The sequence below is a fragment of the Grammomys surdaster genome, unplaced genomic scaffold, assembly GCF_004785775.1.
Source record: "Grammomys surdaster isolate TR1022 unplaced genomic scaffold, NIH_TR_1.0 126071, whole genome shotgun sequence".
NCBI classification, from domain to species: Eukaryota; Metazoa; Chordata; class Mammalia; order Rodentia; family Muridae; genus Grammomys; species Grammomys surdaster.
In genome coordinates this window covers 1,128,213-1,150,026 of record NW_021620880.1, presented here as the reverse complement: position 1 = coordinate 1,150,026, position 21,814 = coordinate 1,128,213, and the positions used below count along the sequence as shown (strand labels likewise).

At 46.4% G+C, this 21,814-nt stretch overlaps 1 protein-coding gene across 1 annotated transcript; it reads left to right on the top strand.

Annotated features, from left to right (window-relative positions):
- Positions 1 to 7: 7 nt before the first annotated feature.
- Positions 8 to 16,781, top strand: Wnt2b (Wnt family member 2B). The gene is made up of 5 exons (XM_028755648.1): positions 8 to 189; positions 6,759 to 6,979; positions 8,255 to 8,532; positions 10,257 to 10,521; positions 13,897 to 16,781. Exons 1-5 carry the CDS (start codon positions 8 to 10, stop codon positions 14,124 to 14,126), a joined length of 1,176 nt encoding a protein of 391 aa, XP_028611481.1. The 3' UTR covers positions 14,127 to 16,781.
- Positions 16,782 to 21,814: the final 5,033 nt, after the last annotated feature.

Genomic DNA, 21,814 nt, shown 5'->3' with positions numbered 1-21,814 from the left:
CGGAGCTATGCTGAAGCTGCGAGGTGAGAACGAAGCCGCGCAGCTCGCCCTTCGGCGTGCCCGCGTCCCGGTCCCCGTGCCCAGATCCGCGGCCCCCGACGTGTCACCAGCTTCCGCCCGCCTGGGTCTTGCCTGCCTGCTGCTGCTGCTGCTCCTGACTCTGCCGGCCCGTGTAGACACGTCCTGGTGGTAAGTGTGGTTCTGGGGTGGGTAGGCATACTGGAATTAGTGCATTGCTCTGGGTATCGGCTGCTTAGGCACCAGAAGTGCTTGGGAGGAATTGGAGGAAGGACAGTCCCAGAAGTTTCCAGTGGCCAGTGAGAAGTTGGAGAGAACGAGTTGCTGGAAGGAGAGCACTGGATATCTGGAATGAGCGAGCTGATGGTTGAAGTCTAGACTGCTGCAGCATTGTGCCCCTTGGTATTTCTACTCAAGCCTCTAGGGCAGAAGCTACTATGTGATTCTGTCTCAGGGTGGGTTCAAGGAATTAGTACCCTCTCCACATCCTGCAGTGACTGTTTGGCATGGTCATGGCCTTCGGAAAAAAAACCTTTTACTACCTAAGGGTCCCTGGGGACACGAGTAGGGGGACAGCTGGTTGCTTCCCATATGCTTCTGCTAGTCTAACCCACACAGTGAGCCAGTAGCATCCACGGAAAGGCTTAGAAGTGAAATTGAGGCACAAACTTCCCCTTAATTCCCACAATCGAAACAAATTAAATACTTGGGGTTGTATAACCTAGGCATTTGTCACTAGCTTTGGCTTTGAGGTGTAATTTGGAACACCAATGTCCCCTTTCGCTCTCCTGTCCCAGATGACATAACCTGCCACCTTTTCTCCCCAAGGCTTCTAGAGTCTCAAGAGTTGTGAGACCTTCTCTTCAGATCTCTTCTTGCAGTCCTTAATCTTCTGACACTTCCAAAGGGAAATGAGGCAAAAGGCTCCAGGATCCACGGGACGCCTGCTGTGTTCTTTGTAGAATTCCCTATCCAGCCCCAGGACTCCTCCAGCCTCCTTTGGATACTCATCGTCTTTCCAGAAAGGGCCCCCTTTGCGGGTAGCCTGCAAAAAGATTCGGATCTCTCATCCTTCCTTTTACCCCTCCAGTCAAACTGGCCTCTTGGGCTGAGCTAGTGCCCCTCTCTAACATGCAGTGCCCCCTTCCCCCTTGCTCTGCTCCTCCCCTGGAACAAGCACCCCCTCTCCACCCCTACCCCTACCTCCCACAAAGCGAGGTCTCTTCGCTTGCACCCTGTGGCTGCTTTTCTCCTCTGGACTAGGAATCTGGGCTGGAGGGGTGAGGGGTAGCTGGCTGAGGGGCAAGGCAGCTTGGGCGGCAGATTCCTATCATTTCAAGATGCTGCTCTCTCCATCCCCACCCCCACCCCTGTTTTCCTGTTAGAGAAAAATCTTTCTTTTGGATCTTTTTTATCTGTGCAGTGTTGGGGAAGGCAAAGTGGGGGGTTCGGATGAGGAAGCAGAGAGGCCTATATCTTACATCTGGCTTGAAACATTCCTTTAGAAAGGGAAAGGGAAAGAAGGAAGATGGAGAAAAAGAGCTTTTCAATGACTAGAGCAACCCCATCTTTATGACTCAGGTTTGGCTGGGGACTTACATCTTCAGGTTCCCTGTGAGGAAAGCATGGAAACATGTAGTACTCAGTGCCCACCTTGATCTGGCTGACATGGTAACTGGCTTTCTGAAACACTTGATTGCTATTCACCAGTCTGCAATAGTCTTGGTGACCTGTGGACACTGAGATGAGGAAGCAGCACTCTGGACATTTCCACATTCTGGTAGCAGTTCCAAAGCCTTGTCTGCAGCTCTTTTGGCCCCCATTTTTACTTCCTTTCCCATTTCCTTTTTCCCTCCCTCCACAAGTGGTTCATATTAAAGATGTTGCAAAAGCTGCTAGATGGAAGAGCTAGGTGGGGAGGCAGGTGACAGAGGGACTGAGTGGTTCCTATGTTCATGTGAAACAGTGGAAGGCAGTATCAGGGCCAGGATGAGTACAAACCTCATTTGCAGTGCTCAGTTCCATGTCCCTGTCCTCACCGTGTCACAGCTACAGCCGGAGATGTCTGTCTCAGTGGTCAGCACTTGTAGAAGGAGGAGACCTGAATTCTAAAGGCAGATCTGGTCCCCAAGGTGATTATCTCAAACCCAGCAAGATAAGTAGTGTGTATAATCATACAGTCTCGGGAAGAGATGGATGTCTACTGACTCAGTGTGTCTGTGTTCTACTTTGGAGCAGAAGGCTCTCCCTATGACCAGTCAACAGTCTGATGTCACAGCTCAGGATTCTTCTCCTTCCTTTCCCATAACTCCATCTGCATCTTCTCTTAACTAGAAGAGACACGTGGTTTCTTCTCAGTCTGTGACAAGAAATGTGAATATATGGAAACTCACAAGCGCTGGGTGTGCTATTGGGCTCATAAGGAGAGAGCAGAGAGCAGTGTCATGTTAGTTCCACTGTTACCACACACACACCCTTTATTGATTCCTTGCTCAGTTCCAGCACTGTGGCCCAGCACCTCATTAAGCATCACTTTTAACCTCCAGGATGAGTGAGGTAGGTACTGTTATAATCCCTGGTACACCAATGAAGAGATTGCGAAATAGGAGAGGAAGGAAAAACAATAAAACCAAACTGTGCTGGGCACAGCCTTGACCCTAGCACTTGAGTTCCAGGTCTGCCTGATATAGCTAGCAAGTTTTAGACAAAAGTGAGACCCTATCTCCTATCTCAATAATAAGAAAAAAATGCTCAAATTTACACCAATTTTGGAGTCATACAGTTTTATTTCTTTTTTTTTTTTTTTTTTTTAAAGATTTATTTATTTATTTTATATGAATACACTGTAGCTGTCTTCAGACACACCAGAAGAGGGCATCAGATCTCATTACAGATGGTTGTGAGCCACCATGTGGTTGCTGGGATTTGAACTCAGGACCTCTGGAAGTGCAGTCAGTGCTCTTAACCACTGAGCCATCTCTCCAGCCCTTTTTGGTTTTTTTTTTTTTTTGGTTTTTTTTTTTGGTTTTTCGAGACAGGGTTTCTCTGTATAGCCCTGGCTGTCCTGGAACTCACTCTGTAGACCAGGCTGGCCTCGAACTCAGAAATCCGCCTGCCCCTGCCTCCCAAGTGCTGGGATTAAAGGCGTGCGCCACCAACGCCCGGCTACAGTTTTATTTCTAATTAAGCACCATGTGTGCTTCTCTGGCTCTTAGAATAACAATGAATTTTAGCTGGGCACTGTGGCCCATTCCTGTAATAGCACTACTCGGGAAGCTGAGGCAGGAGAATCATAACTTTGAGGCTAGCCTTGGAGGTATAGTGAGACTCAGAAACAAAACAACCAACCACAAAACCCCCTTGTGTTTGAAGTTCCATCACCTCCTTCATCCTGGTCCCCCCCACCACCACCAAGTATCCTTTCACAGAGTGGGATTTCCATCAATATTCCTGAACTCATAATGTTGAGATTTCCCTGCCTCACACTCTGTGGTATCATCTTACTAGGTTGTTGTTGTTGTTTTTAAGAAAGCAACTCATTATGTATGCATCCCTGGCTGTCCCGGAACTCTATACAGACCAGGCTGGCTTCAAACTCACAGAGATCTGCCCTATTCTGCTTTCTGAGTGCTGGGATCATCTGTGAACCACCACTCCACTATGTTTTGAATTTTTTTTTTACAGAATGTTCTGTGACCTGTGTACTATGCAAAGAACAGATCTGGGGGGGGGGTTAACAGTCTTTTCTGCATTTTAAGTCCTGTTTGTGTTGCATTGAAACATTTATACTAATGGGTAGACACAAAAGGAGTCAGAGAGGCCAGGTGTGGTGGCTCACATCTTTAATCACAGTACTTGGGAGGCAGAGGCAGGCAGATCTCTGTGAGTTGGAGGCCAGCCTGGTCTACAAAGTGAGTCCACGGCTGTTACACAGAGAAACCCTGTCTCAAAAAAACCCAAAACCAAACAACAAGCAAACAAAACAATAAAACAAACAAACAAAGGGAGTGGAGGATCCCTGGCTGTGTTCAAAGGATAGAAACAAAGTGTCTGCAAGAGAACATGTAGTGTTGCCAAGCAATCAAGCTAACTGAATAAATTGGGGCTGCCTAGGAGAGCTGAAAGCAGGGGATAATCAGAGAAAGCACATAGTACTACAGAGTACCTATTATGTGCCAGAAGCTTTCCTTAGCACTGGGTATACTGACACAAAGATTGCAGTTCATTAGCTGTGGAGGCAGAGGGAGTCTAGGCACTTACAAACCCTGAGAAGCAAAGGGCTAGTGTAGGTCCTAGCGACTTTGCCAAAGGAAAGGTAAACTGGCAAAAGCAGGTAAGGGAGCCCTCTGGCATCTGAGGCTGGGGCAGAAGTGAAGAATTACTTTCTGAAAGGGAAAACAGGAAGTCAGGACTGAGGTATCTTCTCAAAGACAATGAGCTGAAAGAGAGATAGCATGAAGTCTTTGTGCCCCTAACAACTCAGCCCAGTGACTGGCATGTGGCAGGCATTGTGCAAGCGTTCTTTGGGCTGAGGGCGATGAGTTTGGCTTCAGAGTCAGTATTATTGGCAGTTTCCACATTTGACTACACGGGCTCTGAGAACCAGACGGCAGGCAAACCCCACGCAGGGTCTTGAAGCAGTTACTTAGGAACAAGCATGGTAGTTGGAAAACCTAATTATCTTCCCATCTTATATACCGACCAGATGTTCCCATGCTCATTGAGGATGTAATAAGAAGGATCAGTGTGGGCCACAGCGGAATAGATTAAAGTCAGACCACAGGAAGGCCTTTTTACCAGAGTTGGCCTACCCTACTCCAGACTGTCTATGAGGGCTGGATTATTGGTCTGTCATTCCCATCTAGCCTCCTTCCTCCAAGCCCCAGATAAAAAAAACAAAAAACAAACACCCATTGCCTAGATCAGTAATCTGGGGCTGAACTGGGGAAGCAGATCAGTGGTGAGACAGGGACGAGCTCCAACTCCGATGGTTTCAATACTCCAAACAAAGCACCAGGGCAGTGGTTGTAACTCAAAGCTGTGCGTCAGGCAGGCCTTTCCGGCCTGGCCCAGCCTGGGGTGTTTATTTTGTTTGTTCCTGGAAGCTGCTGCCCTGATGGACAGTGCTGGGATGCTGATTCCATGGGATTTGTTCTTGGAGGATCAACCCTCTCACTCTTCCTTTAGGGATGCTGATTCCATGGGATTTATTCTTGAAGGAACAGCCCTCTCACTCTTCCATCAGGACAGATGGGGCTCATCAGACCCCCTGAGTTCCTGAAGAGGCCAGCGCCAACCCCTCCTTGTGTTTGCCTGACTTACTGTCACTGGTGATGATCTAGTCTGTGGGTGAGGGCTGGCTGTGGGAACGTATGGTGAGAGCGGGCTCAGGGCTGGTCGAGATGCTCCTCCTCTATTGGCTGCCTTCTTTTTTCTCTACTCACTTCTAGGCCTACTTTGTGGCCACTGCCAAATAGACCACTGGCTCATTCATAGATCAGACCAAAGTTTTACTGTTTGCAGTAGCAACTGGTCACTACAGTTCCTACCTGTTCCCAACAGGAAAGGCAGCGGCAGTTCAATTTCAGTGTTGGCACGAGAGAATAGAATATGCTGAAAATACCAAGGGAAGTGCTGTGTGTGTGTGTGTGTGTTGTGTGTGTGTGTGTGTGTGTGTTATAGAGGAGACAGAAAGGCAGAGGAGCTGAGCTGCAGAACGGAGGGAATGAGTCTCATCTCTTTAGAAGACTTCTCGGGGAGACAGGGTGATATTGCTCCTGTTTTCTCTCCAGAATACCTGAATCCATGGCAGAGTCCAAGGGCAAGAGTGTTTGCAAGAAGAGGTAATATTGCCTTGAGCAGTTTCTGAATGATGCTGGCAGCCCACATATCCTTCAGTGGCCATCTTGCTTGAGCTTATAAATTGGTCAGACTAGAGACTCTACTACATTTTAATTGATTCAATTGATTGGTTGGTTGGTTGATTGATAAAGAGACAGATTCTCATTATGTAGCTCTGGCTGGCTTAGAACTCTCTCTGTAGACAAGGCTGCCCTAGAACTCAGAGAGATCTCCCTGTCACTGTCTTCTGAGTGCTGGGATTCAAAGGTCTGTGCTATCCTGTCCTTTGGCCTCTTACTACTTTGTCCTGTTCAGGCTTCCCACTGAAAACAGCTCTTTGTCCATGTAGATCCTTCTTGGACATTGTGCCTTGTAAGTTGGGGAAACTGATTAAGAAAAACTCTGGGGCCTGGAAGTAAAGGGAACGAGGAAGGGTGTAAAAGATGGGGGTCTCATTCTGTAGCTTCAGGATTAGAACTGAGGATGTTTTAACTACCAGATCCAAAGCTGTAAACATTATTCAAACCTGCTCACTATGTGTTCTCCAGCCCCCTCCTCTCTTCATTCTGCTGTGGAGATAGCCAAGCTATCTTCATGGACCAGCCACTGAGTGGTGCCTCTTACATGAGCATGTAAGAGTGTTGTCTCAGATTCTCATTGTGTTAGTTTATTTTGCTGTGAGGATCTTAATGTTTATTAAATAAACAGTCCATGGGTTTGTATGACATGTCACAAGCCTGACCTGTGCTCTAGAAATGTGTGTCACTTTGGTCTTTGGCTAGGGCACTGGTAATGGTGGAGACCACTAGGTCTAGATACAAAATAACTCTCCTCTTTATCCCTCTGCTGATGCCCAGCCCCTTTCAGGAGGCTATGACAAGGCCATTTCCACTTTACAGGTACATAGGGGCACTGGGAGCCCGAGTGATCTGTGACAACATCCCCGGTCTGGTGAGCCGGCAGCGGCAGTTGTGCCAGCGCTACCCAGACATCATGCGCTCAGTAGGTGAAGGTGCCCGGGAGTGGATCCGAGAGTGTCAGCACCAGTTCCGCCATCACCGCTGGAATTGCACCACACTGGACCGGGACCACACTGTCTTTGGCCGTGCCATGCTCAGAAGTAGGGTCCTCTTCCAAGCTTCTGAAGCCCCTTCCCCTTCCTATGCTTGGGGTGGTGAGTTAGAAGGGTAGGCAAGATCCCCTTCATTTCCCTACACACTACTTTGTAATCTCAGAAGAAGCAATAGTGAGCAAACTTGGGAGACAGGAACAGCCACTCTCTAGCCTAGATTTGTAAGCCGGGACCCCTCTCAACCTAAGTGCTCTGAGTAAATAAATCAAGGTAAATATTTCCTACTACTTCTCTCTTACTCCTGCCTTTCTCTGGCTTCCCCATATCCAAGCCCAGCTGGGCATCCATGAACTCTATGGCTGAGGACTAGGACCAGGTTCTCTGCTTTTTACCACCAGAATCACCATCGTCACCCAGGCACTCTAACATTCCCAACGTTATAGCAATGGGCACAAGAGATAAACAGAAGATGATATGCAAATATTCCGAGAGCCTTGACCCCAGTTCAGCAAGAGTTCAGCAGAACTAGAGGGCAAAGGATGGTTCTCTGAACAGGCTGACCCCCTGGGCAGGGGTCCACATTGCAGGGGAACTGTCCAGCAGAGGGGGCCTGAAAGCCCTGGGATGTTGACTAAGGCAGGTGTAGCTGCATCAGGACTAGTTCTCTCTCCCTTCGATCTCCCCTAACTCTGTGGCATGGAGTGTGTGTGTGTGTGTGAGCAAGCATGAGAGTAAGAGAGAGAGTGTGTGTGTGTGTGTGTGGGAGACCCCTAGGGAAAACAGAGGAAACAGAATAGAGGTCAGCCTGAAAGGTCAGATGTACCAAGAAGTGGAGTAGTGAGGGCTGACAGGAGAGGGTGGCTACTCTGAGGAATGAGGATACTTTGATAGGTGGGGTGGGCTCTAGAAAAGCTGAGGACACTTCTGAAGTCATGCTGATTGAAGAAAGGGATGGACAGAGTTGGGCATGTGGCCTGGCCCTGCAATCCCTGCTCTAGGGAGGCTGAGACAGGAAAATCTCAAGTTCAAGGCCAGGTTACATTTACATAACACTTTCTGGGCCTGGACCAAGGAGTAAGACACTGTGAGAAACACCCAGAAGAGTGTGTGTGTGTGTGTGTGTGTGTGTGTGTACACATATGGAGAGGGTGATGGTGGCAGATATGGAGGAGGAAGAGGAGGAGGAGGAGGAGGAGGAGGAGGAGGAGGAGGAGGAGAAAGAGGAGGAAGAGGAGGAGGAAGAATAAGAGGAGGAAGAAGAAGAAGAGTGGAAGACACTGGCTGGGCCATCCCTGTAATAAGTCTCTGCCTCTCTCCGTGTAGGCAGCCGGGAGGCAGCGTTTGTCTATGCTATCTCATCAGCAGGAGTGGTCCATGCTATCACTCGGGCCTGCAGCCAGGGTGAGCTGAGTGTGTGCAGCTGTGACCCATATACCCGTGGTCGGCACCATGATCAACGAGGGGACTTTGACTGGGGTGGCTGTAGTGACAACATCCACTATGGTGTCCGCTTTGCCAAGGCTTTTGTGGATGCCAAAGAGAAGAGGCTTAAGGATGCCCGGGCCCTCATGAACTTACACAACAACCGCTGCGGTCGCACGGTCAGTACTCACATCTGGGTATGCATGTTCATATTTTCTGGTGTAAACCAGTTAGTGTAACCATAGGCTGAATTCAAAGGTGGAAGAGTCAATGGCTTCTGTTTCACTTCCAAAATCCCTAACATTCTGCCACGGACCACACAGGAGCCTGGGTATGTGGGGTTGGAGGTGGGAATGCATAACTGCAATCCAGGTTTCATAAGACAGAAAAATAACTTCCTCTTTCTTCCTTTTCTTTCTTCTCTTCCCTTGCTCTTTTCTTTCTTTCCATTTCCTTCCTTTTTGTTTTCTTTTGGCTTTTCTGCATGGAGGAGGGAATCTGGTGAAGCTCCAGGTTTGTTTGTTTGTTTTTGAGACAGGTCTGTGAAGTCTTGGCTATCTTGGAACTCGATAGACAGACCAGGCTGGCCTTGAACTCACACAGATCTTGCTGCCTCTGCCTACTTAGTGCTGGGATTCAAGGCGTCACATCCTGCCTTGCTTTGTGTTGTGTTGTTTTGTGAACAGAGTCTCACTCTGCCTATATCCTAGGCTGTCTCATCCTCCTGAGTACTGAGATTACCTGTGTATGTCACTGTGCCTAACTAAAATGCCAATTTTGAATATTTAAAAATGTGATCTGTGTATGGTTGTGTGTACACATGTGAACGTGTGGATGTACACACCTGTGCGTTGTCACAGAGGCTAAAGGAGGACGACAGATGTCCTCCTCAGCTACTTTCCACCGTATTCTCTTCATCAGGGTTACTTATTGAACCTGGAGTTCAATCCCAGCAATCTTCCTGTCTCCAGTCCTCCTGTTTCTGTACCTCGGTGCTCATTACTGGGAGTATAGGTCCATGTGCTACCACACCTAGCTTTTTACATGGGTTGTAAAGACTTAAACTCAGGTCCTCAAGGGACTGTAGATGCTCTTACATCCCCAGCCATCTCCCAAGCCTCAAAGTAGCTTTTCCTTTATAATTTTAATTTATCATTGTTGTGGATGTGTGCATGATATATACAGGCGGGCATGCAAGGCATGGTGGATGTGTGGAGGTCAGAGCACAACTCTGTGGAACTGGCTCTCTCCTTCTGCTTATAATGTGTGTTCTGGGGATCAAACCCAGGTTGCCAGAACTGCATGACAAGTCCCTTTCATTGGTATCAGCATCACTGGCCCCAAAAGTAGTTTTGTTCTGTTTTTAAAAAGAAAATGCTCCTTCATAACGACTAAGAGATTCTGGTATGGCTTCAGGTACTCACTGGTGTGTGAGCATCTGCTACAGACTGAGAAATGGCATGCTATACAAGAAGAAGACGTGGCACTTAGCTTTTTTGGGGGGAGCAGAGGGGTTTTGAGACAGGGTTTCTCTGTGTAGCCCTGGCTGTCCTGGAACTCACTCTGTAGACCAGGCTGGCCTCAAACTCAGAAATCTGCCTGCCTCTGCCTCCCAAGTGCTGGGATTAAAGGCGTGCGCCACCACTGCTCGGCCACTTAGCTCTTTAAAATCAGGAGCAGACGCCTGTGGCTTGACAATCCAGCAGGCAAAGGATTGTTGATCCAGGAAGACTTCCTAGAAGAGATTCTATGATGAGTTCAGAAAGATTGGGTGGGATCTGATGTGGCAGAGAATCACCAAGGGCTCAACCAACAGGCCTGGACCAGCAGAGCATAGAGCACTATTCCTTTTGACCCCAGGGATGACCCCACATTGTCCTGAGCTATCTCCTCCCTCCCCTAGGCTGTACGGCGATTTCTGAAGCTGGAGTGCAAGTGTCACGGTGTGAGTGGCTCCTGTACTCTGCGCACCTGCTGGAGGGCACTCTCAGACTTCCGCCGCACTGGTGACTACCTGAGGAAGCGATATGACGGGGCTGTGCAGGTGACGGCCACGCAGGATGGGGCCAATTTCACAGCAGCTCGCCAAGGCTATCGCCATGCCACCCGAACTGATCTTGTCTACTTTGACAACTCCCCTGACTACTGTGTGTTGGACAAGGCTGCAGGTGAGAAAGAAGCAGGCAGACATGGAGCCTAGTTATTAAGGCAGGCACCGCTGCCTAATCAAAGGCTGTCCAGTTTGCAGGAGTTAAGGAAGGGAAAGGAGTCAGTCGCTTCCTTACATGAAAACCTCCTCAAGATAGGTATGTCTCAGGCTGCCAGGCCCTAGGTTCCACAAGCAGGTCATATGTCACTCAATATATCCCTGGTATCCAGGATATGGTAGGTACTACTACTAAGAGAATGTTTAAATGAGCCACCTGTTTCCAAGCTCTGGGCAAGATGTGAGCTATACACACATAGAGACAGAGACAGAGAGAGAAAGACAGAGGAAAGAGATAAAGCAAGCAAATGTAACTACAAAAAAAAAGTGACTAGAGAAATCAAGTAAGATTTGTTTGAATATGGGTACTCGAAGCTGCTTCTTGATATGCTGCCACTACATATTCCAGAAGTGAGGGAAACAGGAGGATCTCTGCCAAGGCCGGTGAAGCAGCAAATGCTTGACTACAAGCATAAAATGGCTGCCTCTCAGTCTGTTCTAAGTTTATGTGGTAGTGGGGTGGGGGTCTTGGGAATGCTACAAGGTGATAAGGTGTTTCTCTGAGAGAACGGAAGCTCCTATCTTGGCCCAGGTAAGTTAAACCAGGGACAGTGTGTGGCTCAATGGAGCTGCTTCTCTTCTGGTTCCTGTCATGGCGTCCCAGGCTCTTTTTCCAGGCAGATTCAATAGTCAAGTCTTGGTAGAGTAGAGCTCTGCACTGTGGCTGGCTTTTGTCCTGTTTTTCTGCACTCCTTATCATTCCTAGGGTCGAGTGGCCCAGAGTGCTTCAGCCCAAAGAAAGCAGGTGGCATCACTCTTCCTATCGGAGGCCATATGCACTCTAGAGAATGCCAGAAGTCAAAGAGATTGGTGATGCCCTCTGACCTCCTAGTGTATACTGTCATGAGGTAGCTTTTCCATGTGGTCTAATTCAGAGGATTCGTACCTGGATGCCCAGGAATAATTTCCACATATCCGTATAGACTATTCTACCCTAAAATGTGCCTTTGGAGAAGGATCTTCGGAATTTAGAGGAAGAATGAGTCATACACTTATTAATGAATTTTTCTCAGAGGCATAAATTTAGGTCCCATAAGCCCCCCACATCCCGATGGTATAAGTTACCCCATGAGTATGGAGACAGGTATCCCCTCCATGGCAGTTCTGTCTGACTAAACTTCCTGCACTGATTGAATACTCACTGCTGTTGTCTCTAGTGCAGAAGCCAACAAGCACATGTGATCACATATGTCCCCTCTTACCTATGGGGGAAGTACTCCAAGGTCAAGGGAAGCCTCAAAGCGTGGGTAGTGTTAAATCTTATATGTACTCTGCTTCTTAGATATACATACCTGTGATGAAGCTTAATTTTTCAGTGATAAATAAGACAGCAGATCCACTGTTTTGGTGATATTGCTGATCTAACGCAGGACCTTGCAATACCCTGGGCACTGGCACTACCACTGAGTCACAAATAGGATGATGTTAATAACATACACTTACAAGTTTTAGTCAGTTATCTTTGCATTGTCCATTTAATACTTTTAGAACTACAGTCGATGTTGGGCAGCAAACGACACCAAATAAAACCACGATCAAGTGTGACAGACATGTTAGTCTAATTCAAAACCAAAACCTTTTAGTTTAGCTAATTTAAATTCATCGAATTTAAGAGATCTAGTACAGTTAGTAGCTAGTATGCTTGTATAGACCCAGATTATAGAAGAGAATTTTGGTACTTGAGACCCAGCCCTTGGAGTTAGAATAACATACGCAGGAGACTTAGCCCATACTCTAGAGCATAAGTTTGCTAACATTTTGGATTATATATTCCTGTTGTTAAAAAAGAAAATAGAGGGGGCTGGAGAAATGGTTCAGTGGTTAAAATTACTTGATACTCCTCTAGAGGACCTGAGTTCAGTTCCTAGCACCCACATTAGGTTGCTCAGAACGGAATCCAGGGGATTGATGCCCTCTTCTGGCCTGTGAGGGCACCCACACACAAGTGTGCACACACACATACAAAGACATACATTTACACAAGAAAATAAATAAAATCAATCTTAAAAAGTAAAACTGGGAGCTGGGAAAGTAGTTCATCAGGTAAAGGTGCTTCTGTAAACCCTGTTCATCTGAGTTTGACCCCCACGGTACCAAGTAGTAGGAGAAAACCAACACCCACAAGCTGTTCTCTGACTTCTGAATGCATGCATGCCCACATACATACATACATACATACATACATACATACACACATACACATATATACACACATACATAAAAATTTTAAGAAAATTGAGCATATGTGTGCACTCTGTGTATGTGTGCTTAGACATTTGCTCATGTTGTTGCTATACATGTAATTATAAGATATTCATGTCTTCTTCATGTAACAGTGCTGGGATCCAATCCAGGGTCTTGCACATGCTAGGCAAGTATGTCACCACTGAACTATATCCCTAGCCTTATATCAGAGATTTTAAACCAATAAGCTAAAACAAAGAATTTCTGCTTTTTCTCTTCTCCATATCCTAGTGAAATGTGGAGGCTATTGCTGTTGAAGTCTTTCCTGAAGACTCAGGCCATGGGTCCCTGTTACTAGGAAAAGGGTTGATGGGGTCTTTTTGTGCTGACATCTTTTGGATTAGCATTCCCTGTGCAAGGAGAAAGCTACCCTACTTTTCAAAAATCCCTTTTGAAAGGGGTATAACACAGAAACTACTTAACGATAAGCCTCCAGCCAGTCATGCCAATCAGCTTGTCTCTTTCGGGCGGAAATACAAATGTACGGTAACAAACTATTTCACTAGATGTTGAGTTGTTTCCTTGAGACAGCATTTTACTATGCATTCCAATTTGACCCCAAACTCACTACACAGCCCATGCTAGCCTAGAACTAAAGTGGCTTCCCTGCCTCAGTAGTTTTGCATGATGGGGTTACAGGCAGGTGCTACCATACCTGGCTAGGCATTATTTTATATACATTAACATATACGAAAACTGAGGCCCAGGTACATTCATTAACTTGCTAAATAGCTATAGCTATGAAGTGGCACAACGAGAATTTAAATCCAGATATGACATCAAATCCCCCACAAAATAGAGAACCTCATCTGACTTACAGTTCTTATATTTTCAAGCTTGATTCTGAAGAGAACATGGAAGTGTGGGGGGCTGCAGGAAAGGAAAGGCAGCTGGGACTGGTGCCTCTGGGGAGCTTTGATGGTGGCAACAAGGGAACTTGGGCCAGAGGGTAACGGATGATTGCTTTGTTTTTATTTTCAGAAACAGAGGTTCTTTATGGCTTCTTGGTTCTCACCTCTCTTCCCTGACTCAGGTTCCCTAGGTACCGCAGGCCGTGTCTGCAGCAAGACTTCTAAAGGAACAGATGGGTGTGAAATCATGTGTTGCGGCCGAGGGTATGACACAACTCGGGTTACCCGTGTTACCCAGTGTGAATGCAAATTCCACTGGTGCTGTGCTGTGCGGTGCAAGGAGTGCAGAAACACTGTGGATGTCCACACGTGCAAGGCCCCGAAGAAGGCAGAGTGGCTGGACCAGACCTGAACACACAGATACCTCATTCTTCCCTCCACTTCAAGCCTCTGACTCAAAAGCACAAGATCCTTGCATGCACACCTTCCTCCACCCTCAATCCTGGGCTGCTACAGCTTCTGTCATGGACTTGGAGAGTGATCCAGAGGGACCCCAATGTCCTGGCTGGTCCCTTAGCCCTAGGGAGGCGTTGATAGGGCACGGGTATAGGAGACTGAGGGGCTCCCTGATGGTCCATCTGGAGGTTTGAAGGGAGAGTAGAAGAGTCTGTCTTCAGAGTGATTTGAGTTGCACTAAGTCAAGGCTCATTCTCCCCTTTGCTTGCACTGACTTCTGATACTCTTTGGGTATGCAACAGGAAGGGAACCTGGAGTTAGCTTCCGTGTTTGATCCTACTCTGCCTAAAGATAGATAGGCCAGAGATAAAACTCCCTTCACTGGAGACTGTATGTGCAGACACTCTTCGCTGTAGTATTCTGCTGAACCCCTGACATAGCTAGATGAGTTAGCAGCATTGAACAAGGCTCCACCCATGCTTGTACGCAGCTTATAAATTTGGTGAGGAGGAAAATCACAATACTGTACAGATATATATTCTCTGTGTCTCCCTTTCTACCTACATCAGACAGCAGCAGATGCTCACTGGCTGCCTGTTCAGAGTGAGGTGGCTTGCAGTGGTTCAAACTCTTAGCAGACCATTAGAGTCCCAGAACAGGACTGTGAGAGAGTAACATAGTAAGCCTGGCTAGGCCTTGGGTCTTTCTCCATCTATTATTCTGGAGATTTTGTAGGTTTGGAAAAGACTAACTAAAAGGCAGGTAACCCATGGGAGAGAGTAAGCACACCCGCTCTCAGGGCTACATGAGGAGCAGTGTATACTAGGAAGACAGAGACCTCTCATTACATTAGTTCTTGAGGAGAGGATCTGCAGCGTTGAGGGAGGAACAAAGCTAGTAGCTGGATAGAGAGAGCTGGTGCTGAAGCGTGGTGGGTAAACATCTTATAAGGCAGTAGCCTCTTCTCATTTACTCAGCAACTCTTTATTTTGTGATTTACCAAATCCTACTGATAACTATTGCCCATTCCATGATCGACTTAAACAGAGAAGGGGCCTCTCTCTGCTACTAACCATTGCCTAACCAGGGTATGCAGGAGTGGAGTCTCCAAAGACAGCAGGCATGATGACATGGGGGTTTGAAACCTTGGTGGCCTAGTTTTATGTGACCTAGACAATGGTCATTTTCTTGCCTACTGATAAACAGGAATAGTATGGAAATCCACAGTTATGACAGACTTAGGTCTAATCCCAGCTACTTCCTATTTTTTAATTTTCAGCAGGGTCTTTAAATTCTCCTGGTCCATTTTGTTATCTGTAAAGTGAGGGTGATACTGAAATCTAACTGTGTCCTAAACTCCAGCCAATGATACACGTTGTCAATGCTTCTGACTAGTCAAGTATATCCTCCTTCTCGAGGACCTTCTGATTTAGGGCTGTCTGGTCTTGACAACAGACTAGATTAAGAGGCTTTCAGAAGGAATTCTGGATATAGTTCCTCTCTCATCTCAGGTTCCTCGTCATCCAGTCGGACTCTCAGATGTTTGTGGAGCAACTTCATTCTGCCCAGGCAGCAGGAGGCTAGGGGGTGGGGGGGGGGTGGGCATAGCTCTGGCCACAGAGGCAGATTTATTTGGATGATAGGACTAATATTTGTGTAACCTGCTGAGACCTGTGTGGGAGAGTTTAGTGTGGTTTTTCTTTTGGTGAGGGGATTTGCTCCGGTTTCACATCCATTAACACAAAACATGAGCTAGTCAGGGCCCTTGTGGTCTGTGGTGAGGGGATGACTGGAGAAGCGGGACTGAGTGAGTCAGGCAGAGGGAATGTCTTCCTTGCAGAGTAGAGTCAACTGGATAACTGATGAGCCAGTGGTGGGGTCAGGGAGGGGGGCAGAGGGGGAGAGGGACTTCTTTTGGAAGATGGGAGCTTTGGAGTGGGGGTGAGAACATCCAAGTTACTACATTAGTGATGGCATTGGCCTTCTATGGGGAGCCAGCCTGAGGTAGATCTACCTGTGCTGTATTCTCTTTGAGTCTGGGTTCTTAGTTGTGGTAGACATCTGTGACATCTCATATGACTCCACGATTACCCCAGGGGCTCCAAATTCTAGCTGATAAAGATATACAACCACTTATAAATGGGTCAGAGAGAAATAGCTGTCCAGGGAGTGAGAAGTTTATAAAGTGAGGTGTTTATGTGAGAGAAAAGATGTCTGTCTGAGTCCTGCTACGGAAGCTGTGTGGCCCCAAGAAGGAATGATGACCAAACGATTCATTTTTCCTCAGAACTTAGCTCATCTCTGCATTCCAACTGGCTTTAGACAACTGGCGTTCATTCTGCGCTATACAAACAGAAACTGATTTATTTGGAACAAGCAACAAAACAAGAACTTTACTCAGTGCTGGGACTCCACATAATTCTGCTGCTACCCCTCATCTTCTCCAAAGGCCCCCTCTTCTGTCTAGTCTCTAGATGGTAGAGGTTTGTCACCCACCAGCAGTGTCTTAACTTCCTCCTCAGTTCCCTTCTCGCTTGTTGGCCTGTATTTCATTTATCTTTTGGTAAACATTTAGGACAGTGTATTTTAATAAGAGCTATTTGGATACAAAGTGAACTTAAAAGATACTGTTTTTATCCTTTAGGGATAATAGGATCTTTTTGGAGACGTCATATGACTGAAGTACCTCAGCTGCACAGCCTGCAGCCAGTTTCTTTTCAATAGAAGAGCCAGGGCGATGGCTTACGATAGTAATCCCAACACTCCAGGAGGCTGATGCAGGAAAATAGCTGTGTTTATGACCAGTGAGCTCCATGTTAGCTTAAGAGCAGAGTAAGACCCTGTCTCAAACAAACAAGCAAGAGGAAGAAAGACTGCTGGCCATAACCCCATAACTCAGCACTACCGGAAAGAACCAGATTTCAGTTTTCAGCTCTGAACAATGGCATCAGTGCACACTCTTCATTAGAGTAAAGGTAAATCAGGTACTTCAGATTAAAAGAAGAAAATACTGTCCTAGGGTCTGTTTACAAAGCTTTGGAGATCTAACTTAGGAACACTCTAGGCCTCATCTCTCTTCTTCTCTGCTTCTCTCTTCCCCTTTCTCTTACATCCCTTATCAAGAACACCAACCATCAAGCCTCTTGCCAAATTCTTAGACCCACTCAGGACATAAGTTTCTGCATGGCTTAATAGAAGACAGATAATCGGATTTCCCACCCCACCCCCGCCTTTCTAAAATTTTTATTTAAATGCTCTCAGTGGTCATAGGGCAGTAGCCCAAGCTAGCTGGGGATAAGGGAGGCGGCCAAGGAGAGTGTTTCTCATCCCTGGGAGGCATTCTGCCTAGCTCCTGCAGCCAAATTACAGCAGCAGAGAACAATGCAGTGCATTCCTGGGCAGGTCGGTGGGCCCTGGGTGCCTGGGTCTGGTGGAGAGAGGTGCCAGACACAGAGTGCTCCATAAGCAAGCCTGCAGAGCTGGCCCTGGGTGCAGAAATGAAATACAGAGAGCTTCACATTACACACCTGGTTATTGATGGCCTTGCTGGAGGCCTCTGCCCCCACCTTCCACTTGGGAACTGCCTGTATTGCGGGGGTTGGGCACCTCTGGAGCAATGTTGGAATATAGGAAAGACATGCTTCCTTTTTACTCTTTGTCCCTCCTGTCAGCCTGAGTGTAACTTTGAGGACACACACGTACCCACATGCAGAAGGTTCACTCAAAACAGACTCACACAGCTTTTTACGGGTTGTATGGGAATTATAATAATCTCACCTCTCCCAACAATTAAAATAAGCAGCTAGATCCTCCAGAAGTCGCATCAACAGGTCAGCTACAAGCAAGGAATGTTTCAAAACTACATTATCAACATTCAATGCAATGTTTGCTTTGGGAATTGGTACTCTCCTGGGAGGTGGTAGAGGAAGGACACAGAAAGGGCATGGAGAAAAGATCAAGGGTGGAGAATTACCACCCAAGCAGAGTGGCTGAGGCCATGTAACTTCTCAAACCTGTTCTGCACTGAGGACAGAGAAGAGTGCATCCATCCTATGTGTTCTGAGTGACTGGCCAGCCTCCTGGGACTGCTCTGAGGTATACATAGTCTGAGCTTGCTCTTTATGACCTGCTGTTTTAAACAGTATACTTTGATTCCAGGAACGGTCTCTTTAAGAGAGGTCTGGAGGAACAAGCAGTGGCTTCTCGAGGGTAACTGCGTCCGACTGTGACCTTTAAGGAGTGGTCTTTATCTCTGGATGATTGACAGGTCTCAGGGAGTAGACCTGAAGTTTCCCCACTTCTACAGCTTGGCTCATCTCTGAACATTGCTGTAGCCATCCACTTAGGATGCGGCAGTCACCCAGGGTTTGAAAATCCAAGATGAACATTCTCTGCTCTGCTCCTTAACTCTCAAGTCTCTTTTGTTGTTGTTCGCTTCCATTTTGCCTATGAATCTATGGAGAGAGTGGCTGGACACAGGGGTTCCTTAACCTAGAAGGCAGAAATCTGACTACACTTTGTCAACACCACCAGCCCCTGTAAGCAGCCATGGCCAAAAAGAAAAAGCCAAGCCACAGTTTCAACTTTTGACAAATTACAAGATGGGGCTTCCACAAAAATAGCAATCGTGCTCACAAAAGCCTTTTGTGCACAAAATGTTTGGGCATGTATACATAGGTCTCACAATCACCCCAAGGCTCGTGACAGGGCGATTATTTTATGGAGTCATTCAGAGAGGTTCAGTGAATGATCCCCCCAAGAATGCAAACCTAGTTTTCTTTTAGCTTCAAATACTATGTACTCTTTTAAAAGTCTGAGGATGCTAGGATTTGGGGATGGGGGACTGTCACCATAGTACCAGCACTTCAGAACAGAAACTACTGTTAAGTGGTTCAACCCATGGAGGAGTCTTAGACTGCCAGCAGAGTATCTAAGTGGAGCTTATAAAGACTAAGTCTACATTCTCCTAACCTCATGAATGTCTTGTTCCTACTCTGCCACTGTTAATTCTACAAAGAACTCTGCATTTCAGCAGCCTTTGCTTCTCAGTCTTTGTAGCCCCACTCCATCCCTCAGATTAGCATTCAATTTTTTTGTTTTATGTTCTTTTAAATTCTTTTCCAGTGGTACACAATGCATAGGCAGAGTGAAGTAGTTATGAGAAGACATGGCTATACTGTGGGCTTATTTTGAATTTCCTTTGAGACTTCATTCTTTTTAAAAATCACTACCAAATTCTTGGTGAGAGAGCTAAGCCACCATCCCACCCAATCCCACTCAGGACGCTATCTGCGACATGCAGTTCATCTACCAACTGTGTCCAACCTTGGCAATATAATACAAAAATCTTTGCTCAAGAACCATGCAGACAAATCACAAAGCCTCTCATATTTTAAGTAAGCTTATAACTATAATTTTATGTTGGGCTGCATTTATAGTTATTCTTTGCTATGTGCAGGTACATGTGGCTTATGGGCTGCAGGCTGGACACATCTACGACAAAGGAGATCTATGATGCAGAGAAAAGTCTCTAAGATGAGGCAGAAGCAGATATTATTTGATTAAAATCTCTTGCTTCTCTCAGTTCCTCCTTCTGCACTCACTCAAAATTGGGGTCTCAGTTTAATCACAGACAACGAGAAAAGGCAGCCCAGCCAACCCTTCCCTGTCCTACATTGGAGTACACTTGCTTAAGATAGCATAAGCCCTCAAATCCCCTACGTATCTCACTGGTGTTCCCCAGCTGAGAAGTCAGAAGGAAGCTGCAGAAGCACAGTATTCATCAATCATAGACTGGGACATTGTAGCTCTCTGACTTGGGCCCCTGCTTGAGCTAGGGAAAGAACACCTAGCCATAGTCAGGATTTCTTGTGCAGCAACTCTTAGTTTTTGGTCCATCCATCTTGGCTCTCACTGTTCTCCTGCTCTCCACCCCCAACTGCCTCCACATGTGGGCTCAGAAGTCATCATCTAAAGAATTCCACTGCTCACCTCCTGCATAGCAGCACAGCCCCATGAGGCTGCACGCCAGATGGAGGGGATAAAAGTACGAGGTCATGGCTTCTAGCAAGAGGTTTTTCTTAAACTAACCCTGACTCCTGGAAAAGAGTCAGAGCAGGAGTATGTCTGGTGAGCTGCTGACAACAGCAGCTTCATAGATCTTGTGTGAAAAGGAAGGGAACTTCTACCTTGGCTTTCAGTGGAAATTTCCCTACTTCTATCTTTAGGTCTACTCCTGGTTTCATGTCTGTAGCTTGAAAATGTCTGAGAAGAATGTAGAGATGGACAAATCAAAGGGTTAAGTATTTCCTAAATGTGATGACCCACATGCTGACATACAGGCCTTCCATCAACAGATGCCTTGTTTCTACAAGGAATACAGCAAGAAAAGGGAGGAAGGCACACTAGGCCCCTGATGACCGTGGACAGGCCGCCAGTAGGCCCTCATCGGTTTGTGTAGAATGAAAAGGGCAAGGGGGAAAGGGAATTAGAGAATGGCCATCTTTGTTAGCATTATGATTGTTGGGAGATACCACACAGAGACAGCAGCTACCCAGAGACAAACAGAGACTGGGTAACAACTCTTAGAATAAAGGAAGTATGAATGAGACCCATCAGAGATGTTTTTTCAAAGGAGGTGCCTGAGAGCTGGAATGTTATAAGGCATGAACAGCTGGAAGGCAGTCAGAGGAAGGCATTCTATGTTGAAGGAACTGGTGTGTGCTGAGGCTTACAAGCAAGAATGTATAAGCAATATATTAGGAATTTCAAGCAAGTATATACTATATACATTGGGGAATACAGAGAAATCAGAATGCTGAGCCCAGAGCTTTATTATGAGGTGACTGTGTCAGAAGGTTCAGAGTCTCATAAGAACCACAGAACAGCTATGTCAGTGAACTCCAGGGCATCTTTGGGAAAGTACTGAGATGAGTTCATTTGATATCCATACAACAACTCAAAGAGATGGCTGTTTGTGAAATCCACCAAAATGCTATGCATCATCTACCAATCCTTATCATTTGAAATTCTGAGTTAATCAAGTGATATTAAATGCCTAGAGCTATAACACATGAATGTATCATTAGGCCCAGAACCTGACATCAGTCAAGTCAAATGGATAAGAAATGAGAATGTAAAAAAGGAATAATTTGCCGGGCAGTGGTGGCACACGCCTTTAATCCCAGAATTTGGGAGGGAGAGGCAGGGGGATTTCTGAGTTCGAGGCCAGCCTGGTCTACAGAGTGAGTTCCAGGACAGCCAGGGCTACACAGAGAAACCCTGTCTTGGAAAACCAAAAAAAAAAAAAAAAAAAGGAACAATTTACAAATTATTAGAAAATACATTTCTTCCCTTCACTACAAACCTTAAAATTTGTCTGATTCTTATTCCATTTGATATATTGGATTTTTGTGGCCACAGGTTTATCATACCTGAGGACACAGTGGATAGACGGAAACCTCAGAAGAATTTTAGAGACCAAAAGCAAGCTGACTGGTGAATGAGAAGACAGTTCTAATGTACTACAGAGCACTGGACCAACAGCCAAAGGTAGACTGAGCCCATGGTCTCCAACTACATCTGTGGTTGGTTAGATTTGTGATTTGTTAGGTTGATAAATACAGCTATATAGCAGAATATTTA

Bases quoted from the DNA above. Each gene is read 5' to 3' on its own strand.
- Wnt2b (XM_028755648.1), top strand. From the start codon at position 8: ATGCTGAAGCTGCGAGGTGAGAACGAAGCCGCGCAGCTCGCCCTTCGG. The intron at 190-6,758 runs GTAAGTGTGGTT...TCCACTTTACAG, and splicing joins CGTGTAGACACGTCCTGGTG to GTACATAGGGGCACTGGGAG. The intron at 10,522-13,896 runs GTGAGAAAGAAG...TCCCTGACTCAG, and splicing joins TGTGTTGGACAAGGCTGCAG to GTTCCCTAGGTACCGCAGGC.